Genomic DNA, 22938 nt, shown 5'->3' with positions numbered 1-22938 from the left:
TGCAAGCTATCTTGGAAAGGTGTTTTGATAAACATGCAGCTTGAAATGACTCGGAAGTTGCAGGAAAGTCCAGGTGATAAAAAGCTAACCCTTAAACCTATTAATTTGCATAATTTTTTTTTTTTTTTTTTTTTTTAAAGATTTTACCACAAAAACCCTAGTGCATCTTGGTGGACAGGACAGCTATTATTTTTTTTAGAAGCTACTTAATAATAATTTTCCGACCAAAGAGCCAAACAGTCACCCACTTGGTTTCTATTGGCTCACTGGAGAGAGGATGATGAATTCACAGGTCAAAGTTCAACTAAATAATGTCAGAATAAGTGAAAAATAGCCGCTACCAGAAGCAAATGTGCATCTTTCATGTACCATATCGTTCCATTAAATGGAAAGTGAATCTTTCCATTTAATCTGAAAAAGCAGAAAAGTGTAGTTTTCAGGTGTCTCCTGTATAGCTGTGGCAAGTTTAAAAATTCTAAATGCTGGCACCTTTGAATTTGTGCTTTGCATGGTTTAGTTTTTAATAGAGACACACACACAACATTATCTGCTGAAATATTAAAAAACTGAAAATAACAATTCTGTACTACATGCCTCATTTCATGGTCACTGTCTGAATCTGACTGTGTTATGTGCAAAAAAAAAAAAAAATTCAGTGGAACGTGCAGAACCTTCCAAAAAAACTGCAATACTTTCTCATTAGCGGTTGCAAGTATTTTCAGAGCTGATCTCAGGCAGGCATTTCGGCCAAGTCAACTTTGGAATGTAGAGGATGTGATCATTCATTACAAATGTAGGGTGGTTTTTTTTGCTTTCTTCATCACCAAGCAATACACTATTTAGAAGAGAAAATAATTTTCTCTAAAATGAGATAACAGATGCTAAACTGAACAACTGCAGAAAGAGGCCAATGGTGGCTGTTAACTGAGACTGTGGACTTCAAACTGACATGCCTGCGGTTTTCTAAGACTTTTTGCAGAGGCAGTAGATTATGGGGCTGTTCCTCAATCCTGGAAAAAAAGAACACATTGCTATATAGAGCAAAGGCTGCTGTAGTGTGGATTCATTTTTTTTTTTTTTTTAAATGAAGCTAAATATGTTTGAATACCCAACATATACATAGTTTTTTCCAGATACCAATTCCTCATCCATCTTGGTACCATTTGGCTTGGCAAAAACACCTACAACCACAAAGGTATCCACACAGAAGTGAATCTATATTCATTTAATTTTTACTCTAAACATAGTACAGCATTCTGTTTACTAGAGTCTGAACATGTAAATGCTTTGTCAAGACAATTTGTTATTAATTGAACTACCTACCATGTGAGGTCCAGAGACGAATGCATAGGTTTTGCTGCCCCCTAGTGTTTCATTCATGATAGTAGCACCAATTCACAATAAATGTGAATCGGAGTGTGAAGTCTCTTCTTTTTAAATTTGCTGACTCCAGAACATATCAAAACATTAAAATTCAACTCCAAAGAAAGCTTGCTTCTCAAGCTTCTCAGGGATTTAAAGACACACATACTTAAAACAAAATAAATAAACATTTATTCATCTTTTTTTTAGAAACTGGCAAAATGACATACAGTAATAAGATTACAGAGAGCATCTCTTGTGCAATTTTCAAGTCATCTCAGTAGCAGTACAAAGTACTTAGTAGAAATATATGGACTTTATACAAACCAAACAGTCACAACACAGGAACAGCGTCCTCCTCCCTTTCTCCCTTTACCTTTTTGGGTCTTTGGTCCACAAGCTGGACTGGGAATCTTACCACAGGATACACACTACACTGCTTCAACTACCTCTTTAGTAGTGTTTGTGTGTTTATCATGGCCAGCTCTTCATCGTTCACTCACTACTTGTTCTCTGGTGGTGGAGTTGGAACTGTCTGGGGATTACGAGGAGTCTCACACCTCCTGGGAGGGTTAAATGTCTTGCTGACTCTGGGAGAACGGACCATTCCCAGAGAAACGAGGGGTGCTGGGTTTTGGAGTCGTGACAGGTACTCCATACCACGCTTCCTTTTCACACTCTTTGGGTCCTTACTGTCCGAGTTTCCAGTGGGTATAGGGGGTCTTTTGGTCACTGGGGTGAAAGGGGAGAAAACTCGGCTTGTCTGATGTGGAGTTACCTGGGAATAATGACAAAGTGTGGAGATTATACTGGATTTGGCAGTCCATATCAGGTAATTGCATCATTGTGTCTTTCTACTGGCCCACATGATTAACAGTGAAACAATAAATAAACTCACATTATTTCTGACATTTGGTTTTGGCACAGATGGTAAACCTGGAGTTCTTGGGGACTCACAAGAGTTCAAGAAACCTGTTGGAATCAGGTTTGAGAGCTTCTCTTCAGCAACTGTGAAGAAATGCTCATAATCCTGTATGGAAAGCAATCAATAGCACATAAATCTACAAAATATTTTCCATTTGAGCATTAAATAAAAGGTTCTAATGATTCTAGGTTACAAACTGATCTCAAATGATTCATTCTAGTCAACCTGTTTAAATCTTGGTTTATACAAAAGCTATTTGATGCAACACTGCTTTTCATTTAATTATTAAAATCTTAAGCTAAAATTAAATCCAAAACAATTTTGACCCGTTAGATAAACAGATGTTCTGAAACTATATATTAATCTGACCAAGAAGTATAAACTGCCCTGGTTACCTCAACAAATGTCTTCAGATGAGAAATATCTTCCTGTAAGTGGGGTTCTTTAGGGTTTGTAGAGAATAGTGCTTGTTCTCCAGCATAAAGGCTGGGGACTGGGCCAGACTGCTGTCGGAGTTGCAGGTTGCTTACAGCCAGTAGAGCTAATGGCTTTACCAGGTCCTCCAGAACGAGAACAGCCAGGCTGCTGCAGATCCTCACAGAGACAAAGTCAAACTTTTCATCCACAAAATACAACACAGGAGACGTACCTGCGAATTAGGGACATAAGAGGGAAATAAGACACTTCATCATTATACAGCTGGAAATATTTTTTTTTTGTTTGTTTTTTAAAGGGACTGTAGGTTTAGACTGACAGATTATACAGAAAAGCAATGTATATGCTCTGATTTCAGCATTAACCTAAATTATTGCAGGTCAATTCATCCAAGAGTGCAGACTAGTGAAGGTGAATTTTTTTGCTTTTTTTTTTTTTTAAATGAAGAAGAAATGTGAGCTAAAACAATCCTGATGGAAAAAAAATCTGAGTTTGTTCTGAACAGAAGCATTTTCGTACTTTTTAGATTTTGATCAAATAAAAGATTACGTGCCAATATGCAGACTATACAACACCAGTTTACCAGGGGAAGCTTCTATCATCACATTTGTTAACAAAAACTGGAAATGTGGTGACTAGACATTGCTGCTCCATTATTCAACTTATTCAACATATTATTTATCTTTAAGCAGATAGAATTTAGAGAAGTAACTACAAATATAACTACAAAAATATGCTGCATCATATTATTTGCATAGAGAAAATTATGATGGATTAATGACAATTTCTAAACACTTATTTTCCTTATTCCTTTTTCCAAACAAACCTTGTCTGTCCAAGATGGAGATTACGTATCCCACAACGTCGACCTCTCCACACGGAGAGCTGAATCCAGGGCTCTGAAGATCTCTGAATTTCACTGATTGTCTTGCAGGAAAATGTAGACTTAACCATTCAGGGCAAACCTGTTTCACAGCACCTGATAGTTACTTTTATATCTGTTTCCATTCAGGACCGAGCAGTCCAAATGTGACACTTTAACAAAACAATGCAATGCACACTTGCTAGAATATAGAGAATGTTTTCAAGGAGTTCTTTCTAATCAAAATTCTAGTATTAATGTAACCTCCCCAGCTTTACCTCAATGTCCTGAAACTGTGTTTTCTTGGTGGCTGTAAACTGGATGTTGGAAGTGCTAGAGCGTTTCTTGGTCTCTGATGTGGCAAGATGATAAGCCTTGTATCTGCAGCCCTCTCTCAGTAAGGAGCGCAACTCCACAGAGGGCCGCCAGATATTCAGTGTGTATACTAGAAAATATACACAATCAGTTGCTTGAATATTAGCCTTAGTGTAACATGCAGCAAAAACCTGATGCATAAAATTACAAGCAGAACTAAGTGCATGTCCCGTGGTGTCTGGTTAAATATTTATGCTAGTGTTTTTTTCCACACATATGACAAATGTGCATGTCCCCTTCTGCCATGATTAAAGATATAGTGAGCTATTTTTGGCAGCAGTTAGCTACAACTAGCTTGTTTGAAACTTGAAAACCAAACAAACACAATTTTCCCTTCAAAGTTACATCCAAAACATATGCGCCCACAATGGCTGAATGCAACATGATTAACAGGCATGTACAGACACTTCCTGATTCGTTAGCTGTTGTTTTACAATGCTTCAGCTGCTACAGAGATCAGACTTTCTCCTCTGAGGAAGTATTTTTTGACAGCCAAGCATATAAAGCATGTTCAGACTTGAAAGTCACTTTTAATTTTTCCTGCAATCTATAATCTGTAGCATCAGAGTACAGGATAAACTCTCACCACGGCTGCTGTGCAAATCATTAGAGTCAGCGATGGAGAGTTTCCAGACAGGAGTAACATCTCGGTTAGCGCAGCCCCCTTCAGCCTCCTGTACAGCCTTGTGCATCCGGTCCTGTAGCTCTGCTCTCGTCCTTTCGGTTAAAGCTCGTCTGTAGCTACTCAGAGCTTTCACCTGCTGTGTGCTTAGATGGGCCTGTGCAAATACAACAGAAAAAATATTTTTTAAAAATTGCCTGTAAAGTGGAATCTCTTTAAGTTTAATCACCAGCTTTCCCAGTGTCTTATGTCACATTTTAAATAAACTGTCATGTGACATGTGTGGTATGAATTGTAGGTAATACCGCTTCAGTGAAAACGGCTATGGTACATTCTGAAGTGATCATGACTACACCCTATCCCCTTCAAAGGGTACACCCTTCCAGCAGGAACCCAGAAGGGTTTTCCCCTGTAGCGAACAAAAGTAACGGTACAATCACTAACACTCATGTAAACAAGAACAAGTACTGCAATTTAATAATGAACAGATGGACTAAGCAAAATTAAATTCACCCACACTGCCAGGAGTTTCATTTAGGAGCTGCTGTACAGTTATTCTGTTAACTTACAAAGGCAAGCAAATACAAATGTACGAGCAATGTGCTATAACCTGGGGTAGAAATTAAACCCTATATCAAAAAGCTAATTTGCAGGAGCGCTAATTTCAGCTGTTCAGCTGTACCTCATTCATTTGAGGTACAAGTTATAATAGGCTATGCGTCTTACTTGGACTTGACCTTGACATTTATACAGTAGTTAAGCCCGTCTGTTGGCGCAGCCGTTATTCTTTCATTCAGCATAGAAACAGTGCAAAGAATCTCAGCAAAGTTTCCATCAGTTATTTGCTGCAAAAATGACTGTTTTGAAGAAACAGATCACATCACTTGTTGGATAGTAGTGTATGATGGACCATCTCTAATATTCAGGGACTATCACTTTATTACAGCTTTTTATTTATTGACTGATTTTTTTTAAACAGGCGTTAAGTGTCTGCTGAATCATGCTTCCGTTCAATCATAGTTCCTCCTCTCTGATTATTCACAGCCTACCAATGATCAAAGTAGTGTTTATAAGAGGTTGGTTAAATCGGATTAAGCGCCTTACCTCCACAACAGCTGGATCACTTTCCATTGCTTCATGAAGCTCCTCCCCATCCTGCAGATTTTTTATCTCATGGAGACTGAATGTGCGGCTTCTACTGGTTTTCTTCTTTTCTGTAAATGCACATATAATAAAACCCCTCTGATAGCAATAATCTTCTACAAGGCAACTTAAGGCCTGTACCTAAAGAAATCACATCACATCCAGTGTGAATTTTAGGTTAGATGAATGTTCTATAGCAATTCTCTTCCATTACTTTGGGCCATAAATGACAAATTCACACAAAATAATTCTAAGTGAGAGTTGTATTTAGCTATATTTATGCAGCTTCGTATGTAAAAAAAGACATGCTTTAAATTCCTTAAAAGTGGAAATATACATTTATTGATCCCAAAAGAAAGTCACCGTGGAAAGAGCCACCAGGAACAGCTGTAACAGTTTTTTTGGGGGATTTTCTAAGAACTCTGGTGGAATTCAATACAGAATAGTGATAGTGATTTCTAGCTCAGAGATGATCATTAATTTGATTTAAAAAAAAAAAAAAAAAAATCAGTAAAAATGTAGTCATTATTCCTAGCCTAGCAGCAAGTACCCCAGTCTGATGCTATGGCACACAAAGACAACAATAAATATTCCCAATTTTAGTAATATCATACCTTCTTCCTCTTTCTCAATCTGGGCTTGTATTTTAGAGAACAGGAGCTCCATGGTCTTTTGTTTGGTGCTGTTGTAGCGTGCTGCCTCTCTTTCTTCAGCTCGCTCGTTGCGAAACACAAAGACTGAACCTGGCTTTTTCTCCATCCACTATTTAATAAGACAAAGTTAACAGTCAGAATATAATACAAGATCCGGTTTAGTCAAGTCTGGATTTCAGAGTGGATTTCAATATCAGGCTTGCAATAAACATGTCTTTAATCAGAAGTGCAACTCAATACCCAAGAAAACATTTTACAAATTAGGCCTCAATGAAAAGCTTTCAGGGGCAATATTGGTGAGAAATGCTGAATCTGTATTGGATTGGGTTTTTATGCCGTGAACAACATTAGTGAGTGACGTGATATTAGTAAACTGAATAGCAAATTGCAAAATGGGATCAGAGAAAAAACACACCTGTGTTGGGTAACTCCGCAACACGATGATGTCCACACAACTCACCACTCCTCCATTAGCATACAGTGATGAAAGTAACAGTGAAAAGGGTCGAGGGTCTTTATGGAAGCCAAGCTTGGTGTCCCAGCGAGCTCGTCTTGTACTGTTGGCTGAAATCTTAAAAAATAATAATAATAATAAATTTAACAGTACAATAAAACATTTTTCGAAATGCCTAAACCACTTCTTCACACACTGTATGAAGAAGATTCCATGCCAGACAGAAATGCAATCACTTCTATCTCTTCAGTTTAAAACAGTCATAACACACTGCCTTATTTTTTATTCTGAAAGGAAATGTTGCCTCACCTTGAGCATGAGCGAATCAGGAGCCTCTAGAGGAGGACAGGCATCCTGAGAGCCAATCAACTCTGCGCCGTGGATCAGAAGTTTCACACCCACTCTGAGACGGCCCTTTCGCAGCAAGGTAGACAGAGGAAAGTCCAGCAGTGCTTTAATCGAATACCAGCCATCAGTAAGCCATATGACTGCAGCGGGCATCTCGGGCTTCTTATCTGTGGTGTCTATGGCCTCCTCTGACCCGACTGGACTGTGATCACATTTGGCAATTCCACACACGCAGAGCACTATGGTCTTGGCTGGTGTGTCGTCTCTCTCCATAATCTTCTTCAGGGCTGATCTTCGACTGTGGTCCACCTCAACATCATACCTGAAAATAATAAATGAACCCCAATACATTAGAAACAGTTACCAATAACAACTTCTTGCCCTCATCAGTTTAGGTAGCTAAACAAAATAAATACAAAAGAATATGGAAACAGTGGCTAAACTGAAGAAAAAAACTGAAGAGTGCATTAGTGTTATTAAACACTAATGTTAGCGCAACACAGTCACCTTACATTTAGACTCTGGCTTATTTTTCAAAGCTCATCATAATTTTGAGTTATATTTTATTCTAGTTGCTGCATTTTATTCTAGATATTTTTAGGCAAGCATTACGTTGGACAGGACAAGCACACTAGAGCTGTCACTCGCCTGGTGGGCTAGCTAATAAATGTATGACTTGTCCACCCCTGTTCTATCAACAATGGCTGTTGACGTCAGTCACAAAAATAGCTGGTGCATATATTCCAAATTTTTTTTTATTCAGCAACATACAAACAATATACTTGTGTACTGTATAAATGCAGAGCACATCTAATACCTGAGCTTGAGCTGTAGGAGCACCTGCTCTGGAGTGAGACAACGCCCACCCATCACTTCTGGGAAGGCTCTTTCCATGGAGGCTCGTTTCCACACAACCCACCGATAGTGGTTATACACCCATGCTTCACTTATCAGTTTGGGGTCAACACCAGGAGTATCACACAAGGCTCTGCCAAGGAACAATGCTCCAGATATGTAACTCAGGAAAGTGAGTAGAGAAGCTAAATACAGAAATTCCCAAACATCTTTCTTGTGTTTACCTGTAGAACTCCTCTTTACCCAGCATTCCCCTGTTATCTGGAATCAGCCACCCACCATCAGCCAGCTGAACCCCTCCAGTCTCTCTGAGAATGTCATGTTTGAAAAACTCGTCGCAGCTGAACCGGAAAGCCTCGGCATTCTCGCTAGTTATCTGGGACACTTTGAAGGATACACCATGCTGATAGAGCTAAAAGAGAAAAAGCTTGGTTGTAGCTAAAACAGACCTGATGCTTCTAAATAGTAAAAATACTACAAGACATACAGAAGAAATCACCTGCTCTTCTGTGTGTAGCTCAGGACACTTGTATCCTACAGCCTCTTTCAGAGAAACTCTGGTCACCCCGGACGTCTTAGCCAAGTAAAACGTGCCAGGCAGAGGTCGAACTCTCTGACGCTTCTTTTTTCTGATTCTCATGTTCTGCATATCTTGTGCTAACTCCAAGGACTGCTGCCAAATGACTTTAATAATCAAAATGAGACTTAGATGAGAACAAGATCAAAATTAATAAATTGATTAACATACACAGAGGTGCTAACATTGCAAACAAGAAAATTGTAGCAGGCAGGAAGAAGACCAAAATCCACTGCACATTTGTTGGTTTGTTGGGGTTCTTTAATAGATATTTAAGAATAGCAAGGCAAAAGTCCAATGTGACCGCTGATATTTTACCAACCAAAGAGACCACAGTATCACTTTCACATTTTCAACTGGCTTAAAAATCTAAGGTTTGCAAACTCACAGGCTAAATTAAACCTAGAAGAAGCTGGTTAGTTTTCTTTGCTGCTTTAGCTGAAAAAGTGTAGTTTTCAAGTGTTTCCTCTATTAGCGCCATAGCAAGAAGTCAAAAATATTAAATGCTGCTGCTACACTGTCGATGTTGGCATGTCTGCAAAGACACCTTCGTACAGCACATTCTCAAATATTAGCTCACTTGCCTTGAAAAAAGACTATAATGAATATGTTAATGAATATGGTTGGTTCAGTTCACCTACACAATGCACACATCTCTGCAGATGCCCTTTTATTACCTTACATTATTCAAAACAATAAGTCACTATGCTGAGTCGGAGGCGGCGGCGGAGGCTTTGGACTCGTTTTCACGTACCTTGTCCACAAGCAGAATTTCCATCAATAACCACAAATTCCATACCTTTGGAAGTTTGGATATGACAATCCATTTACTGTCTGCACTTAGAGTTCATGAGCAGATATTCCATAGTGCATAGTAAATAAACAAACATTTCCCAATTTCTAAATTCCCGCTTGCAAACTTGTTACATTTGTATGTGTTTTATGGTCAAAATACTGTTTACCTTCCCACCACCACCACCTCCCCTTCCTGTCTAGAACCTCAGAGCACTTTTTTTAATTTCTTAGGGCACCACACAATGAACAAAAATTAAACACAAACGTAAACAAAGGTATAAAAGGCTCCTACATCCACATATTATTAAGAGTAGGACTTTTAACTTGCCTACCTTTCTTTTCACAAGGGACAGTAGTGTGATTCTCCAACTTCTCCTCTCTATTGGTTTGTGTCTCTGCTTTCTGGTCCTCTGGTTTCCTGGCTGAGTGATTCCTGCTGTTTTCACAACTAGAGCTTTTGATGGCGGGGGAATCGCCAGAAATTTGTGGTGAATCCTTCACATAAACACTACCTGAGGCATTTTTCTTTGTAATGGGTGGAACAAACACACTAGGAACTTGGGCCACAGCTGTGGGAACACAGTTTTTTGGCATCTCAGCCTTAAGATTTTTTTGAAATGGGGGTATAAACACTGGAGCTTTGGGGTCTGATGGTCTCCTTATTTGGTGAACTGGGTTGGCTGATGTTTGGTCCACAACATTCCTGTAATTCAAAACAATTGTTCATTTGACCTCTACTTACTTTTAAAAGCATTTTTTCCCCCTGAAATACCAGGTCTACATTGCATTAACCCACCTGGATGGATAAGTGATATTGGGCTTCAAGTTGTATTTGAAGATTCTTCTGTCTCTCAGAGTCCCTGTAAACATGAGGCCAAGTGTATATGAGAAGCAGACATGCTGTTATGGGAAAATAATCAACAATAGTGTGGTGTGGTCCAGTGCGAACCACCATCCCAAAGAAGACTATTTTCCTATAACAGCAAGTCCCAAAATGTTTTCCCAGCAATTTTCCAATGATTGATTATATACACATATATATTAGAGGTGCAAAATTATGTAGAAATTATATTTTAAAAATAGACCATTTAAGCCAATTATGTATTTTTCTTTTTAAAATAGCAACAAATCTTTTAACATGTTTATTATTAAGCTTACATTATTTTTAACGTTCGCTACATACATCATAAGTCCCTGTGAATGAGTTCTTACTATAGAAACAATAACATATTAGAACAAGTTCACTACTATCAGAGCTGCTGTTATATGAAAATTAATCAACCAACCAGAACAAGAAACCGTTTATGCTCATTTTACAACACTAACCATTGGGGCTGCTTTTCACTGGAGTACAGACTGTTCTGTCTTCTGAGATCTGGACAAACTCTGACACAAGTCTTCTTTTCAAAGGGGGTTGACCTTAATATGATTAAAACTTGCATTAGTAGTGTGTAACAGCAATACAAATGTACGAAAATCTAGAGCTGAAAGGTCCCACCTGTCAAACTCTTGTCATCTGAAGTCCGTTTTCGTATTCCTGTGTTCACCTCTAAGCATCTCTCCTGACATAGACTAGGACTTTGCCTAATGCCAGTGTCCAAGCTACTCAACAAACCGTTCTCACTGAGATCATCCTCTAAAAGTGCTTTAGTGCAAGCTATTGCTTCTTGCTCAAAATATTTTTGCTGGGTTACTGTGCATCCATCAAGATTTAAAGAACGGTGGCTCAGCAGGGAAGGATTATCCTGGGATGGGAGAGATGGACTAGTGGCTTTGGTCTTTGGCACAACTGGTGTCTTGTTAATATTTGTAGATGGTGCTCCACTGGTAATTTTATGCTGTCCATTAGTAACTGGTTGTGCATCACAATCTCTGAACATCTCATAAGCTACCTCGAGGGCTGATTTCGACACACAAACACCTTTTCCACTGGCTGTACTAAAGCCAAAATGACCTGATCCCAAGTGATCAGCCTTTGGGCCTCCACTCATCATGTTCTCATATGTTCCTTCAGATTTTCCAGCACTAGCTGGAATGCTTTCAGTCTTAGTACTTAAAGCTTCACTACTATAGTTTTCATGTTGTCTTGTTTGCATGTTTAAGTGGCTCTCAGTGTTGTGTGTGTCAACTGAAACATCATCACAACTGACAAACTCATCTTTACCCTTGTTCAGCTCCTTTTCTGACACAGCAATATTTTTGTTACTGGCTGCATTGAAAGGCAATCTTATATGCTTAGGACCTGTTGCTGATGTCTTTACAGCTGACAAATTACTGGGATCAGGTTCTAATCCATCCACATCACAGTCAGTAAAAAGACTCTTGGCTTTCTGGAGGGCCTTCTCAGAAATGGCAACGTTCCTTCCACTTGCAGTACTAAAGCTGCAGCTTTTTCCTGAAATAAGAGTCTCGTTTTTGGAAATACACTTCTCTTCTGTTATTTCCAATCTCCTTTGACCAGGTGAAGCAGCATTTGAATCATCTAACATAGCTTTAGCCCTCTGAAGTGCTTCAGTTGAAACAGACACCACAGCACCACTTGCTGTACTGAAACCACAGCCAGATGGTGGTTGAAGGGTCTCAGCGGAGGTTTTAGTGAATTTCCTTTGGACATATTTATTCAAATCTGTGGAGTCTTTCTTTAAAGTCTCTTTGTTCAGACTGTCCATTCCAGGCAAATGCACGATGTTTCCCGCAACTGCCTCAAAGCCACAATCATCCATCACACTTGTGTCGTCTCCTTTTGCTTGAGAAATATCCACACAATCAGGATCACAATTTTTAAAAAACATCTTGGCTTTCATAAATGCTTTTTCAGAAAAGCTCACTCCTTTACCACTTGCCATCTTGAATCCGTTGACAAATGCGTGCTGGCCTGTATTTCCTTCAAGATCCAGTTTTGCATTCTTTTCCGTTGATTTTGTTTCATCTGAGCTTCTCACGCTGTCATCAATATCTTTGAAAATGGTTTTTGATTTCTGAATCGCACTTGCTGAGACAGACACTCCTTTGCCGCTGGCCATTTTAAACCCGTTACTCTCCATGGATCGAGGACTCGGACACACTGCCTGTTTTTTGTCAGGGCTGTTTCCAAAATGGTGTTCTTTCCCAACTTCTGGTAAAGCTCCATCAGACATCTTTGAATCATGAAGTACTGCCAACACATCAGAAGAATTATGTATTGAAGTCCAAGAAGTGGCTTTTGTTTTTGCAGGGGAATTGTCATGCTTGGTTTCTTTGTCATTTGCAACTTCATTTAGAAGTTTCTTTGCATTCTGAAGAGCTTTTTCTGAGATCTTTACTTCTTTCCCTCCAGCAGTACTAAATCCAAAATTGACCGTGTTGCTCTGAATTAAATCTGGTTTCTGATCTATAGGTCCTTGGAGTGTTTCCAGATTTGCTTTGCTACACGTTTGTTTGCACATTTCAGCTTCTTTTGTTATTGAGCTTGCATTCGTTATTAGCTTTAGGTCAAGCTCAGACTCCATGGCAATCCTGCAAGACTTGTCCTGGTGGTCGTCTGACTGTTTTGCCTTTTGTTTAACAATATCTGCTTTGCAACCACTCTCGAGACCAAAGTTTCCTTCGGTGTCCTCTATATCTGCAAAAATGCTTCTTGCCTTGCTCAGACATTTCTCAGAGATGGTCACAGCATTTCCCTTTGCAGTTTTAAAGCCAGAACAAAAAGACTTTTCTTTCAGACTGTCGTTAGCCATATTTGGCATTTCCCATGGTATATGGCATGACTTCCTAATATTTATACTTTGAATACCAACATCTCCATTCGTCAGACTGTTTGGGACTGAAGCATGCACATCTGCCTTGGACTGATGTTTTTTCGACACCTGCCTTTCAGATAAATCACAGTTAAAACTATCATCAAAGTCAATACCAGCAAGTATCTCAGGATCCCACTCTCTCTCAGACTGCATGCTATCTGGACATTTTGAGCCAATCTTTGTGTGATAAAACTGCGTAAACTCATACTGGCTGCCTGCTTCTTCTAACATACTGCACAGCTCTGTCACATCCGCCCTTTGCGAAGCTGTCAAAGACGAAATTCCATCATCATTACCAGTGGAATGTTGTGAAGGTTTCCGACTGTTTTTCAAGTCAAAATTAGATGGCTTGGCATCTTTTACATTGCAGACCTGCAACTCGTTATTTGACAGACATGAATCAAACTTCTCTTCATCCAACTCCATGAAAATGTCTTTAGCTTTCTCGAGATTCACAGATGAGATTGTAATACTTTTGTTAGATGCTGTTTTGAAGCCAGATTCATTTGTTTGGCACATGAATGTGCTAGGAATATTCTCTGCAGCTGTCTCAGATATTAAAACACTTTCATCAGAAGTTTCTCTTCCAGATTTATGTCCATGGTGATAGCTTTCTGAAGCCAATTTCTCTCCAGCAGTGTTTGCTGTAACAGGTTTGTAAGAGTTGTACTGGTTCGTACCCACTTTCGTTGGTTCAGTTACACTTGAAGTGCCTGTGTGAGTCAAAGGATTGGATTGCTCTAAGGATTGGTCTAATGCTGCTTTGGCTTTCATTAAGGCTTCAGGAAGTATTACAATAATCTTATTATTTGCTGTTTTAAAACCAGAATGAAGATGTTCATTGCCACTACAGGATGGAGTTTCCAGGCTAAAACCAGAACAAACTGTAGGATAGCCACTGTCACAGATTGTGCTCTCAAGAGACTGTATATTTGTTAAATCGATGATTTTTGCTGCCTGATGGTTGATGTCACCATCACACTGCATCACAGATTCTGTTTTAGTCTGCACTTCACTTATTTCTTTCGCTGTGCAAGTTGGCATTAAGACACGATCATGGCTGCTCTGTGCACTCTTGTGTGACGATTTTAACAAGTTCACTTCCTGAGTGAAATCTTCTGCGAACGCTTTGCAAAGCTGAGTCATATCTAGATCATGGTCTATGTTAAGACTTGCAGAATGATCCTGCTTAACAGTAGTTTCTGCTGGCTGGACGAAATGATCTCTAGTGTCTGTGTGTGTATCCTCTTTATGACACGGAGGAGATTCCTGGTAGTGGTTCACAGCATCTAAAGAGATGACAAATGAGAGACAAGTTTACTACTTTGAATAGGTGCTATAAGAACATGTAGAGAGTATGAAAGATGAAAACTCATACCAGTGACATTGTGCTGTCTTGTACTTTCTGAATTTTGCACCGGATACACAAACTTCCTGGGTTTTCTTGAGAAGGTAAGTGCTGGAGATGCCTCCAATAAAGAACTTCTTTCCTGAGACTTCTCATGACACGAATCAGGAGAGAACCTCTGTTGCTCGGACGTGCATGAAGAAGACTGTCCAAGCTGTGTGATATTTTTAACAATATCACTTTTGACTGAGGAGTCTACATGAGGACTAGTGTGTTTACTTGATATTTCGGAGATACACACTTGGTTTGTCTTGGAGTCTTGGACGTCAGATAAACTCAGAGGAGTCCACTGTGTGAAATCCTTATTATTAAGCTGACTTGAAAATAAAGGAGACTTTAAACTTGCGATAGCAGTGCTGGTATCTGTCTTTGATGCTGATGTACAGTCTGTAGTGTGATCTACTGTCACATGATTTGACTTTACTTCCTTAGAAACACCGTTCACTCTCTTTTTTCTTTCCTTGGTTTTAACCCTTCGCAAGGCTGAGCCACTGTTCGTGAATAAGAAGGAGAGCACGTCCTCAGCATCATTAAGAACACTCTCCACTGTGGTCCGCACATCACCGTCCTTTATCGCATCCGGTACCGTCTGCCTCCAAACGCCTCCTATATTGTCAGAGGACGAATCTGATTTTTGTTCTTCTGCCTGGACATTCCCATCTGTTAGCGTGTCTGTGGAAAAAGGTCCAGACTATTTTTGAAATGAGATTCAAAATGAGCTTCTCACAACACATCCAAGTTCAGTTAAATAAACAGTTAAATTTATAAACATATACAAGACTAACCATTATGTTGCACACTGGATATACTTGTGGATGTTGCTTCTGTGCCTTTTGAGAGTGATGGAAACAGCTTTCGTACAATCTGTATGGAAAAAGAAAAAAAAAAAAACACACGTTAGTTAAAAAAAAAATTCTTCTTTCATAGACCATAACCCTGTGTTCCAACGAGTGACAAAGCAACAGGTGACGTTCATTTTTTATGTGCAATTTCAGCGACTGTGGCAGACGACATTGGGATTGGGATTTTCTCAACTCTATGATGCAGTAAAGAGACAAATCTGACTGGCTCGAATGATTCCTCAGACCAATCATATGCCGAGTGTGGTACAACATTTATTCAGCTCCTCACACACAACTTTATGCTGCGTTCATGGTGCCTTGTAAGTTATAATGACGTCATTTCCCATCTCGGTACATTCAGTGCACAAAGTGGAAAAAACATGGATGCCTCCATGAAACCGTGTCTTCGGTTTTCTCTATCAGAGCATGTAAAGCTCATAAAAAGCTACTTTAACTGCACTTTTGCAGTTACAAGCCTGAGTGAGTAGTGTTAGCAACAAGCTAGTCAGCTAACATTAGATTTATGAGTTGATAACTTTGATGCTTATCTTCTCAAAACAGCGATTAGTATGGTCAGTGTTATAGATTTAAGTCCTGTGTCTGCATATTAACTGATTTAGTGCTGATACTGCTTTAAGCTAATTTAAAAGTAGAGAAAGGGATCTTTACACTGTCCACAGTGTGCATGGACATGTTGATTTGATGTGACTCTATAAACAAGGAAAGAACAGGTAGATGAGAAGACTACCTCAAGCTGACGAGTTGAAATTTAAATTTGATCTTCTGCAGCTTATACTGGTTGGAGGCGGGGAATTACAAGTTGCGACCTAGCATCGAAAGCTGAATGAGTTCCTACCCACAATTAGTTCCTGTTTACTGTTTGATATGCAAAAAAAAAAAAGTCATTCTGTCACATACAGCTCACTAAGCGTGTACAGAGACATTACAAAGAAAAATAAAGCTTGGAAGGTAGTAATAGCTCTGGTGAATGTATGCAGTTAATAAAGCTTATACAAAGCTTTATAAAGCTTTATAAAGCTTATACATAGGCCTGTATGTACATGGTGGTGCCTCTAGTGAGTGTACTATTTCAGTGCTATTTCAGTTAGCTCACGCTGCTGATGAGCCTTTAGAACTGAAAAAAATAATGAGCTGCTATAGACGGTACACGGCCACACGCGCCACCAGTAGCATTTTTCAACACACCAGTGACACATGCGACTTGTTGTTCGCTAGTGTGAACGCAGGGTTAGGTGAACCGGATACCCACAACCCATATTAAAAGTGAACTTAAGACTACAATAAATTACATGATTAATTCCAGACTAAAATATCCACTTACAATGACTTCTTTGTCTCTGAGAAAACTTACTGGTGGAGACTGGCCTTCTGTTTTGGCTGTCGAAGCAGAAATACAATATTGTCAATATAAATGATTTTCTTTAAAAAAAAAATAAAATAAAATAAAATATTCTCTTGAAAAATGTCATCACCTGTGGCTATACTTACACAAAATAACCGTGGGGGTCAATGCTGATGGTGTGTTAAAGGAACTGCTCCAAGATAGATCAGGATTTAACTGAGCTCCAAGGCTCTCACAGATGCGCTGTGCAGATGTGGATTGTGGCTAAGAAAACATTTGCGAAATTTACAATTTTGATCAACATGATTAGATTTAAAATTTGGATTTTTAAAAAGATTCAGATTATTAATTGATAGGAATGTAATACGGGAGTGTGTCTTACTGTTAAATCCGTTGGTGTGTCAAGTAGGTCTGTAACAATGAAGAACAAGTACATAGCAAACAATAAGTAGAAATACATAACATTAAGATTACTGAGTGTTGGGGTATTTGAATGTTAAAAATAATAAACAGGAATAATTTTTACACATTAAAATATGTACAGAATAACACAGCTCAGACTATTTATAAGAAAGAAGACCATTATATGAAAATAATGCATGCTGAGGGGGTGTAACACGGCATTCTCGTATAAGAACACGGTCTGGAGTGTGTTGTTCCACTTATACCACAGCAATCTTCCAATGATTACAATATTTTATTTATTAAAGAACACATCACAGTTTTGATGATTTGATGATGAACATCCGAGAGACAAGTTAGTTCCTGTTATGACTTTATGTATGACGTTATAGCTGCGATAAACTTTCATTCCCTCACTTCCCTCTCTCTCTCTCTCTCTCTCTCTCAAAAAAACACAGCTTGTCAGTTTACCAAGAAACCGGAAAGCGTAAACTCCTCCTCCTGAAGACTTTCCTGTGCTGGGAAACTTTACAAAGCACTGTGACTATTACAAAGCACTTACAACCAAGACTCTTCCGTAAACGTTAAATAAATGTCTCCTAACAAAAACATCACCATGTTAATGATTATACATTTCACATTGTTAAACAACATGTTTTATAAAATAATTTATTTACAGGGACCGCTGTAGAAGTCCCTGTGTATAAGCTGTTACTATAAAAACAATAACGCATAAGAACGAGTGCATTAATATTAAACTATTGTTCGTGTTACAGCCAGTATTACTGTCCACACTGTGCTGTTATAGGAAAATAATGCATACCTCACCAAAAAGATTAAAAAAAATAGAACTGGGCTGTGGTATAATACATTTTAATAAATAAAAAAAGCTATGCACAAAAACATATACACATTCAAACACTAGCCTTGATTCTTACCTAAGCATGCACTTGTCTTTAGAGATCCCCAGTCTTTTTCAAACTGCTGGCTAGAGAAACAAAAAGACAAAGACCTTGTATTTATACCTCAAATATGAAATTGAAACATTTATACCTGGGGTGGACAAATCACACTACTTTCTCCAACAAAAACAATACTGTTAAGATACTACTATCTTATGCGTGAAGTGAAGAGCAACACTGGTCAACAACTGATTTTTTTTTAAGACCAAAAATATAGTGCTACGTTAGCAAATCTCTTAGAAGAGTACTTATTATTTTAAAGTAACTATTATGGCCAAGTTAGTTACCTGTCTTTAGCAAAGCCAAACAGGCATGGGCTTGATTCTGCGCCGGGTGGAACAAGAAACAAGTTCTGCATTCCTGGGAGTGAAGAAAAAAAGATGGATTAAAAGCAGTCATATAAAGTATCTGTAGATCATACAGGCTTGCTGCTGAAGAGCAAAATGTATCTCTCAATCTAAAAAAAAAAAAAAAAATCTCAAAAACAGTTTGACGATAATTTATTACAAATATACTTTAAAAATACAAATACAATTTAATATTTATTTGGTGCAGAAAATAAATACTGAAAAAAAAAACTGGTTCATTATGACATTTTAAACCAAATCAACTGCTTTTTAAATTTCTAACTGTTTTTAAAAAAATATTTAAAGTGTTAAAATTTCCCCACCTGACTCGGGAGAATCTTCAATACCTAACGCAGGAGAATGTGGCCGTCTACGCCTAAATATTCTGGGTGTTGAACACATCTGACTGTCCAAGACTGGCGTCTTAGCTGGAGCTCTGAAAATGACTTCGTCCTTGTGTGCTGTGGTGTCATGTTCAACAACAGTGGAGTTTTCACATCCATCTTCAGAAGCTCTCACAGTCAACTCCTCAAACCAGTCCGAGTTTAGTGGCCCGAGTTCTTCAATAAAAAGCAAATAAATAAATAAAACAGCAAGTTAAAGTTAAAGGACATTTTGGATTGGTACACATAAACCGGAACATGACACAAACTATTAGGGGTGTAACGATGCACTATGACACGACATCGTGGAAATGTGCGATTCGCATTGTGGACATCAGCATTCTGTTGATTATGTATATAATGCACTTGGACTGTTTGAACACCAGAGGTCCCAATCTGCACATCCCACAGAGTTAATATATACAGAGAGCAGGCTGACTGATAGCTCCAGATCACAATGACCAACACGCATTATAGGTTGTATCATTACATGGAAAGAGCTCTCCAGTAACCTTCAAACAACGCCAGCCCCACATCTCTGTGATCTAGGGTGCCCAAGAAAGAGGTTGCAGAAGCCGGGCCTTTTAGCCGACTTTGGAGCTTTATTTCGAGTTAAAATGTCATCTCAGACGCTGCTAAGGAGCTCATTATGTTTCAGTTGATCATTTTCCCCAGGTGAGAGACTTTGTTTATTCAATCAACTTTATAAAGGAGAGAAGGAGAATTTATAAATGAATTAATTTATTTTGAAGATATGGTGAACCTGAAGTACATTTTGCTCACAATATTAAACCTCTGTTCGTAGAAATATTTAATTTATTTTGTTTTATAAAGAAAAAAAATGCACATTGTTTATGATTTAGAAATAAAAAATGAGTCTTTTGAGTCATAATTTTTCTTTATTCAAACTAAATGCTCTGAGAATTGAATTGAATCGAATTGTGAAGCCAGTATCGTTAATTGAATCGAATCCTGGCTGGAGTGTGTCGTTACGCCCCTACAAACTATGTACAGGCACCTGTTTCAATTTGATGGAAGAAGTCGTCAAACATTTTGATTTGTGTTTGTTAGTGTGAAGTCTGAGACGAAGACGAGCTGGCCTTTGTAGAGAGCTGAAAAAAGAAAAAAAACTAAAATTAGTGTAAACATGTAGTCACAGATCCGACCAGTGATGTGAATTTCAGCTGTAATTAAGTTATTGCACCTTTACAAATGTCTCCATAAAGAAATCTTCACCATATCAAAGATTACACATTTTTATTTACTAAATAACCCCATGTTTTTAAATCCTTTTATTATTAGGTTAGATTGTGTGTTAAAGCTGTTATAGAAAATTCCTCACCACATTCTGATCAGATTCATGAACTCAACAGCACTGTGCTATAAGGCATTTTAATGCATTAAGGTATTTGTTTTCTTTGCAAGTTAATGCCCTAATTTCTGACATATACTTTAGTGAAGTGAGGTGAAGTGACTTGTGGCCAAGTATGGTGACCCATACTTGGAATTTGTGCTCTGCATTTAACCCATCCAAGTGCACACACACAGTAGTGAACACACACACACCGTGAACACACACCCGGAGCTGTGGGCAGCCTTTTTTTTTGCTGCGGCGCCAGTTGGGGGTTCGGTGCCTTGCTCAAGGTTCTCACCTCAGTCGTGGTATTGAGGGTGGAGGAGAGCGCTGGTCATTCACTCCCCTCACCTACAATCCCTGCCGGACCCGAGACTCGAACCCACAACCTTCAGGTTCACCTTCGGGTTGCAAGTCCGACTCTCTATCCATTAGGCCTGCACGACTGCACTTTAGTGAGCGTTACTTCAAACTTGGCATGTACTGATGTTAGATTAGATTTTCAAACACAACTTGATTTTAAAGTCCATGAAATGGTCTATGATGTCAACTAACACGTTCATATTGACATTATAATTCTGTGCATATTTAAGATCAGCAATTAAGTCTACAGCACTGTCCTGAAGCAAGAGTACTGCAGTAAAACGATTTGTAAAAGGAAGCCTAGAATTTGTACTAAATATAAAAATGGACAGCATTTTCCAAACTGGAAATCACCACTGTTCTCAGTGACCAACCGCTGATCAGCACTGTAGCCAATAACCAATCACTGATCAGCATTGTAGCCAACAACCAATCATTGATCAGCATTGTATCCAACAACCAATCACTGATCAGCACTGTAGCCAACAACAAATCACTGATCAGCATTGTATCCAACAACCAATCAACAACCTTTTCGTCCCAACCTCACACTTCTTCGTTTGAAACTCTCTTCTTGGAGATATTTACAAGTAATAAAAGCAAGTTTCCTTCATAACTTCTCACCTTTCACAACTACTCGTTATCAGTTTCTTTTTGTCTGCGTTCTTGTTAGTGAGTATAGTGTTTTGTAAACGTGTTAAAGTTTACTTTGTGCACAGTGCCATCACCACAGATTACTTCCTTCTATAAGAAATAAACTATTTATGAAATAAGTTTATAATTTATTATCTTCTACTAGGGTAAAACACTATTTTAGTCTACTTTATTATATTCTAAGTGAAAATCTTCCTTCTTCACATACCCTAAATTGTAATTTGATTATGATCAAGAGGAATACATTAATATGCCAACCAGTGTGTGACGTCATCCAGCGACCTTTCTGAGCCTGCTTCAGCTACTTTCCCCTGAAAAGAGTTGGCAACACTGCAGTATTTTGCTGACTGTCGTGTAAACTGTCGTGTAAACCCCGCTGCTTTACTCAGATTAGTTTCTTCCGTTTTATTTCTCACTTTTCTGCTGAAGTTACCTCAGAGTTTTAATCCACCAAAACAAACTCCACCCCACAGGATGGCGAGCAAGAAGCACAGCTATTATAACAGCTTGCAAATTACATTATTATAAAAAAAAAAAAAAAATACACACTGTGAATAAATTCATGACAACTAATTTAAATCCTGACAGGAAACTCGAGCTAACTTGAGCTTAACTCAGAAACCTGCTAGCTCGCTTGCTAACTCTTCACTTCGCCAATAAACCTATTAACACTGAAGTAAAAGTGCAACTTAACTGAGTAATAACTGTAATATAGTTGTAGTTTACCGTCAGCCAAACATATCGGCATCGTTTTATAACCCGCTGACATCTGTCAAAGTCGTTCCTAATGCCTTTCGCTAGCATTAGCTGTTAGCTCGTTGCTATTAATCTGTATTCTTGCTTGTCACGACACATTAAAAGTTGCCGCCTCTGGCTTTGAGTCCACTGATTTAATAAACCCTGCTAGCGCTATCCCAAATAACCCCATGCGCCCTACTTACGTACACTTCATAGGCCATGGAAAAAAGGTTAGCACACACTACCTAGAACACTGCGCTCTCCCATAGGAACACAGCCAGCATGTCGCGGCGGAAGAATTGTGTAAACACCCAATCATATATGAGTATTGCTGTAAAGAGGCGGGCTTACAACGAACACGGACCAATCAGCTTCAACCCTAGCTTCTATCCCAGAGCAGAACGTACCGGTTCCTGAATATTTTAAAATATTAAATATTATATAATTTAATCTTTTGAATATAATAAAATACAGTACAGTTAACTATTAAGAATATGTTAAAAATGTTTTAACTAAAAAGAAGTCTTTTCTTTAAAAGGAAGTAGAAGAAATTTAGCAGTGTACCCACTCTATGAATATAGCCTGTTATTACCATTACAGCACCCTAGAGGGCGCTAATGCACTTCAATTCTCTCTAAACTAAACTAAAACGCTTTTAAAAAAAAATATGATACTCATATTATTGCAACTTAAGATTTATTATCCACCAAACTCCATTTTTAATGATTATTGTTCAATTAAGTAGTAGTTGCAGCTATAGGAAAGAAAAACATTCATCTATACATCCATCCTTTAATGGCTTTGGACTGCAGTTGATGTGAACAGTTTTGCTGCAATGGCTTAGGACTACAGTTGCTTTGCTAGTTTTAGGACTGCAATTCCCACAAACAGTCTTGCATTCAAGTCTCCAACCGTGAACAGATGATAACTTCAACAA

General features: G+C 38.5%; 1 protein-coding gene across 2 annotated transcripts; it reads right to left on the bottom strand.

Moving 5' to 3' along the window:
* Positions 1-1196: 1196 nt before the first annotated feature.
* Positions 1197-22288, bottom strand: brca2 (BRCA2 DNA repair associated). 2 transcript variants are annotated; one of them, XM_053239916.1, is made up of 27 exons: positions 21990-22288; positions 19911-20004; positions 18833-19069; positions 18450-18522; positions 18139-18188; positions 17181-17209; positions 16945-17062; positions 16778-16833; positions 15379-15457; positions 14564-15265; positions 10905-14474; positions 10733-10825; positions 10203-10266; positions 9739-10109; positions 8534-8718; positions 8259-8446; positions 7997-8167; positions 7141-7501; positions 6793-6948; positions 6339-6486; positions 5686-5795; positions 4546-4738; positions 3863-4029; positions 3549-3687; positions 2683-2936; positions 2261-2392; positions 1197-2140 (listed from the first exon to the last, which is right to left on the bottom strand). In XM_053239916.1, exons 2-27 carry the CDS (start codon positions 19942-19944, stop codon positions 1865-1867), a joined length of 7956 nt encoding a protein of 2651 aa, XP_053095891.1. In that variant the 5' UTR covers positions 19945-20004; positions 21990-22288; the 3' UTR covers positions 1197-1864. The 2 variants fall into 2 exon arrangements, with proteins under 2 accessions (XP_053095891.1, XP_026790782.3); XM_026934981.3 differs by having other exon boundaries at positions 16808-16833.
* Positions 22289-22938: the final 650 nt, after the last annotated feature.

This window comes from Pangasianodon hypophthalmus, chromosome 14 (assembly GCF_027358585.1).
Source record: "Pangasianodon hypophthalmus isolate fPanHyp1 chromosome 14, fPanHyp1.pri, whole genome shotgun sequence".
In the NCBI taxonomy this organism is placed as follows: domain Eukaryota; kingdom Metazoa; phylum Chordata; class Actinopteri; order Siluriformes; family Pangasiidae; genus Pangasianodon; species Pangasianodon hypophthalmus.
The sequence above is the reverse complement of the archived record's forward strand: the minus strand, read 5'-3'. Positions and strand labels throughout refer to the sequence as shown.

Bases quoted from the DNA above. Each gene is read 5' to 3' on its own strand.
- brca2 (XM_053239916.1), bottom strand. From the start codon at position 19,944: ATGTTTGACGACTTCTTCCATCAAATTGAAACAG. The intron at 8,719-9,738 runs GTAGGCAAGTTA...TGATTATTAAAG, and splicing joins TGTCCCTTGTGAAAAGAAAG to TCATTTGGCAGCAGTCCTTG. The intron at 6,949-7,140 runs GTGAGGCAACAT...TTATTTTTTAAG, and splicing joins CTGATTCGCTCATGCTCAAG to ATTTCAGCCAACAGTACAAG.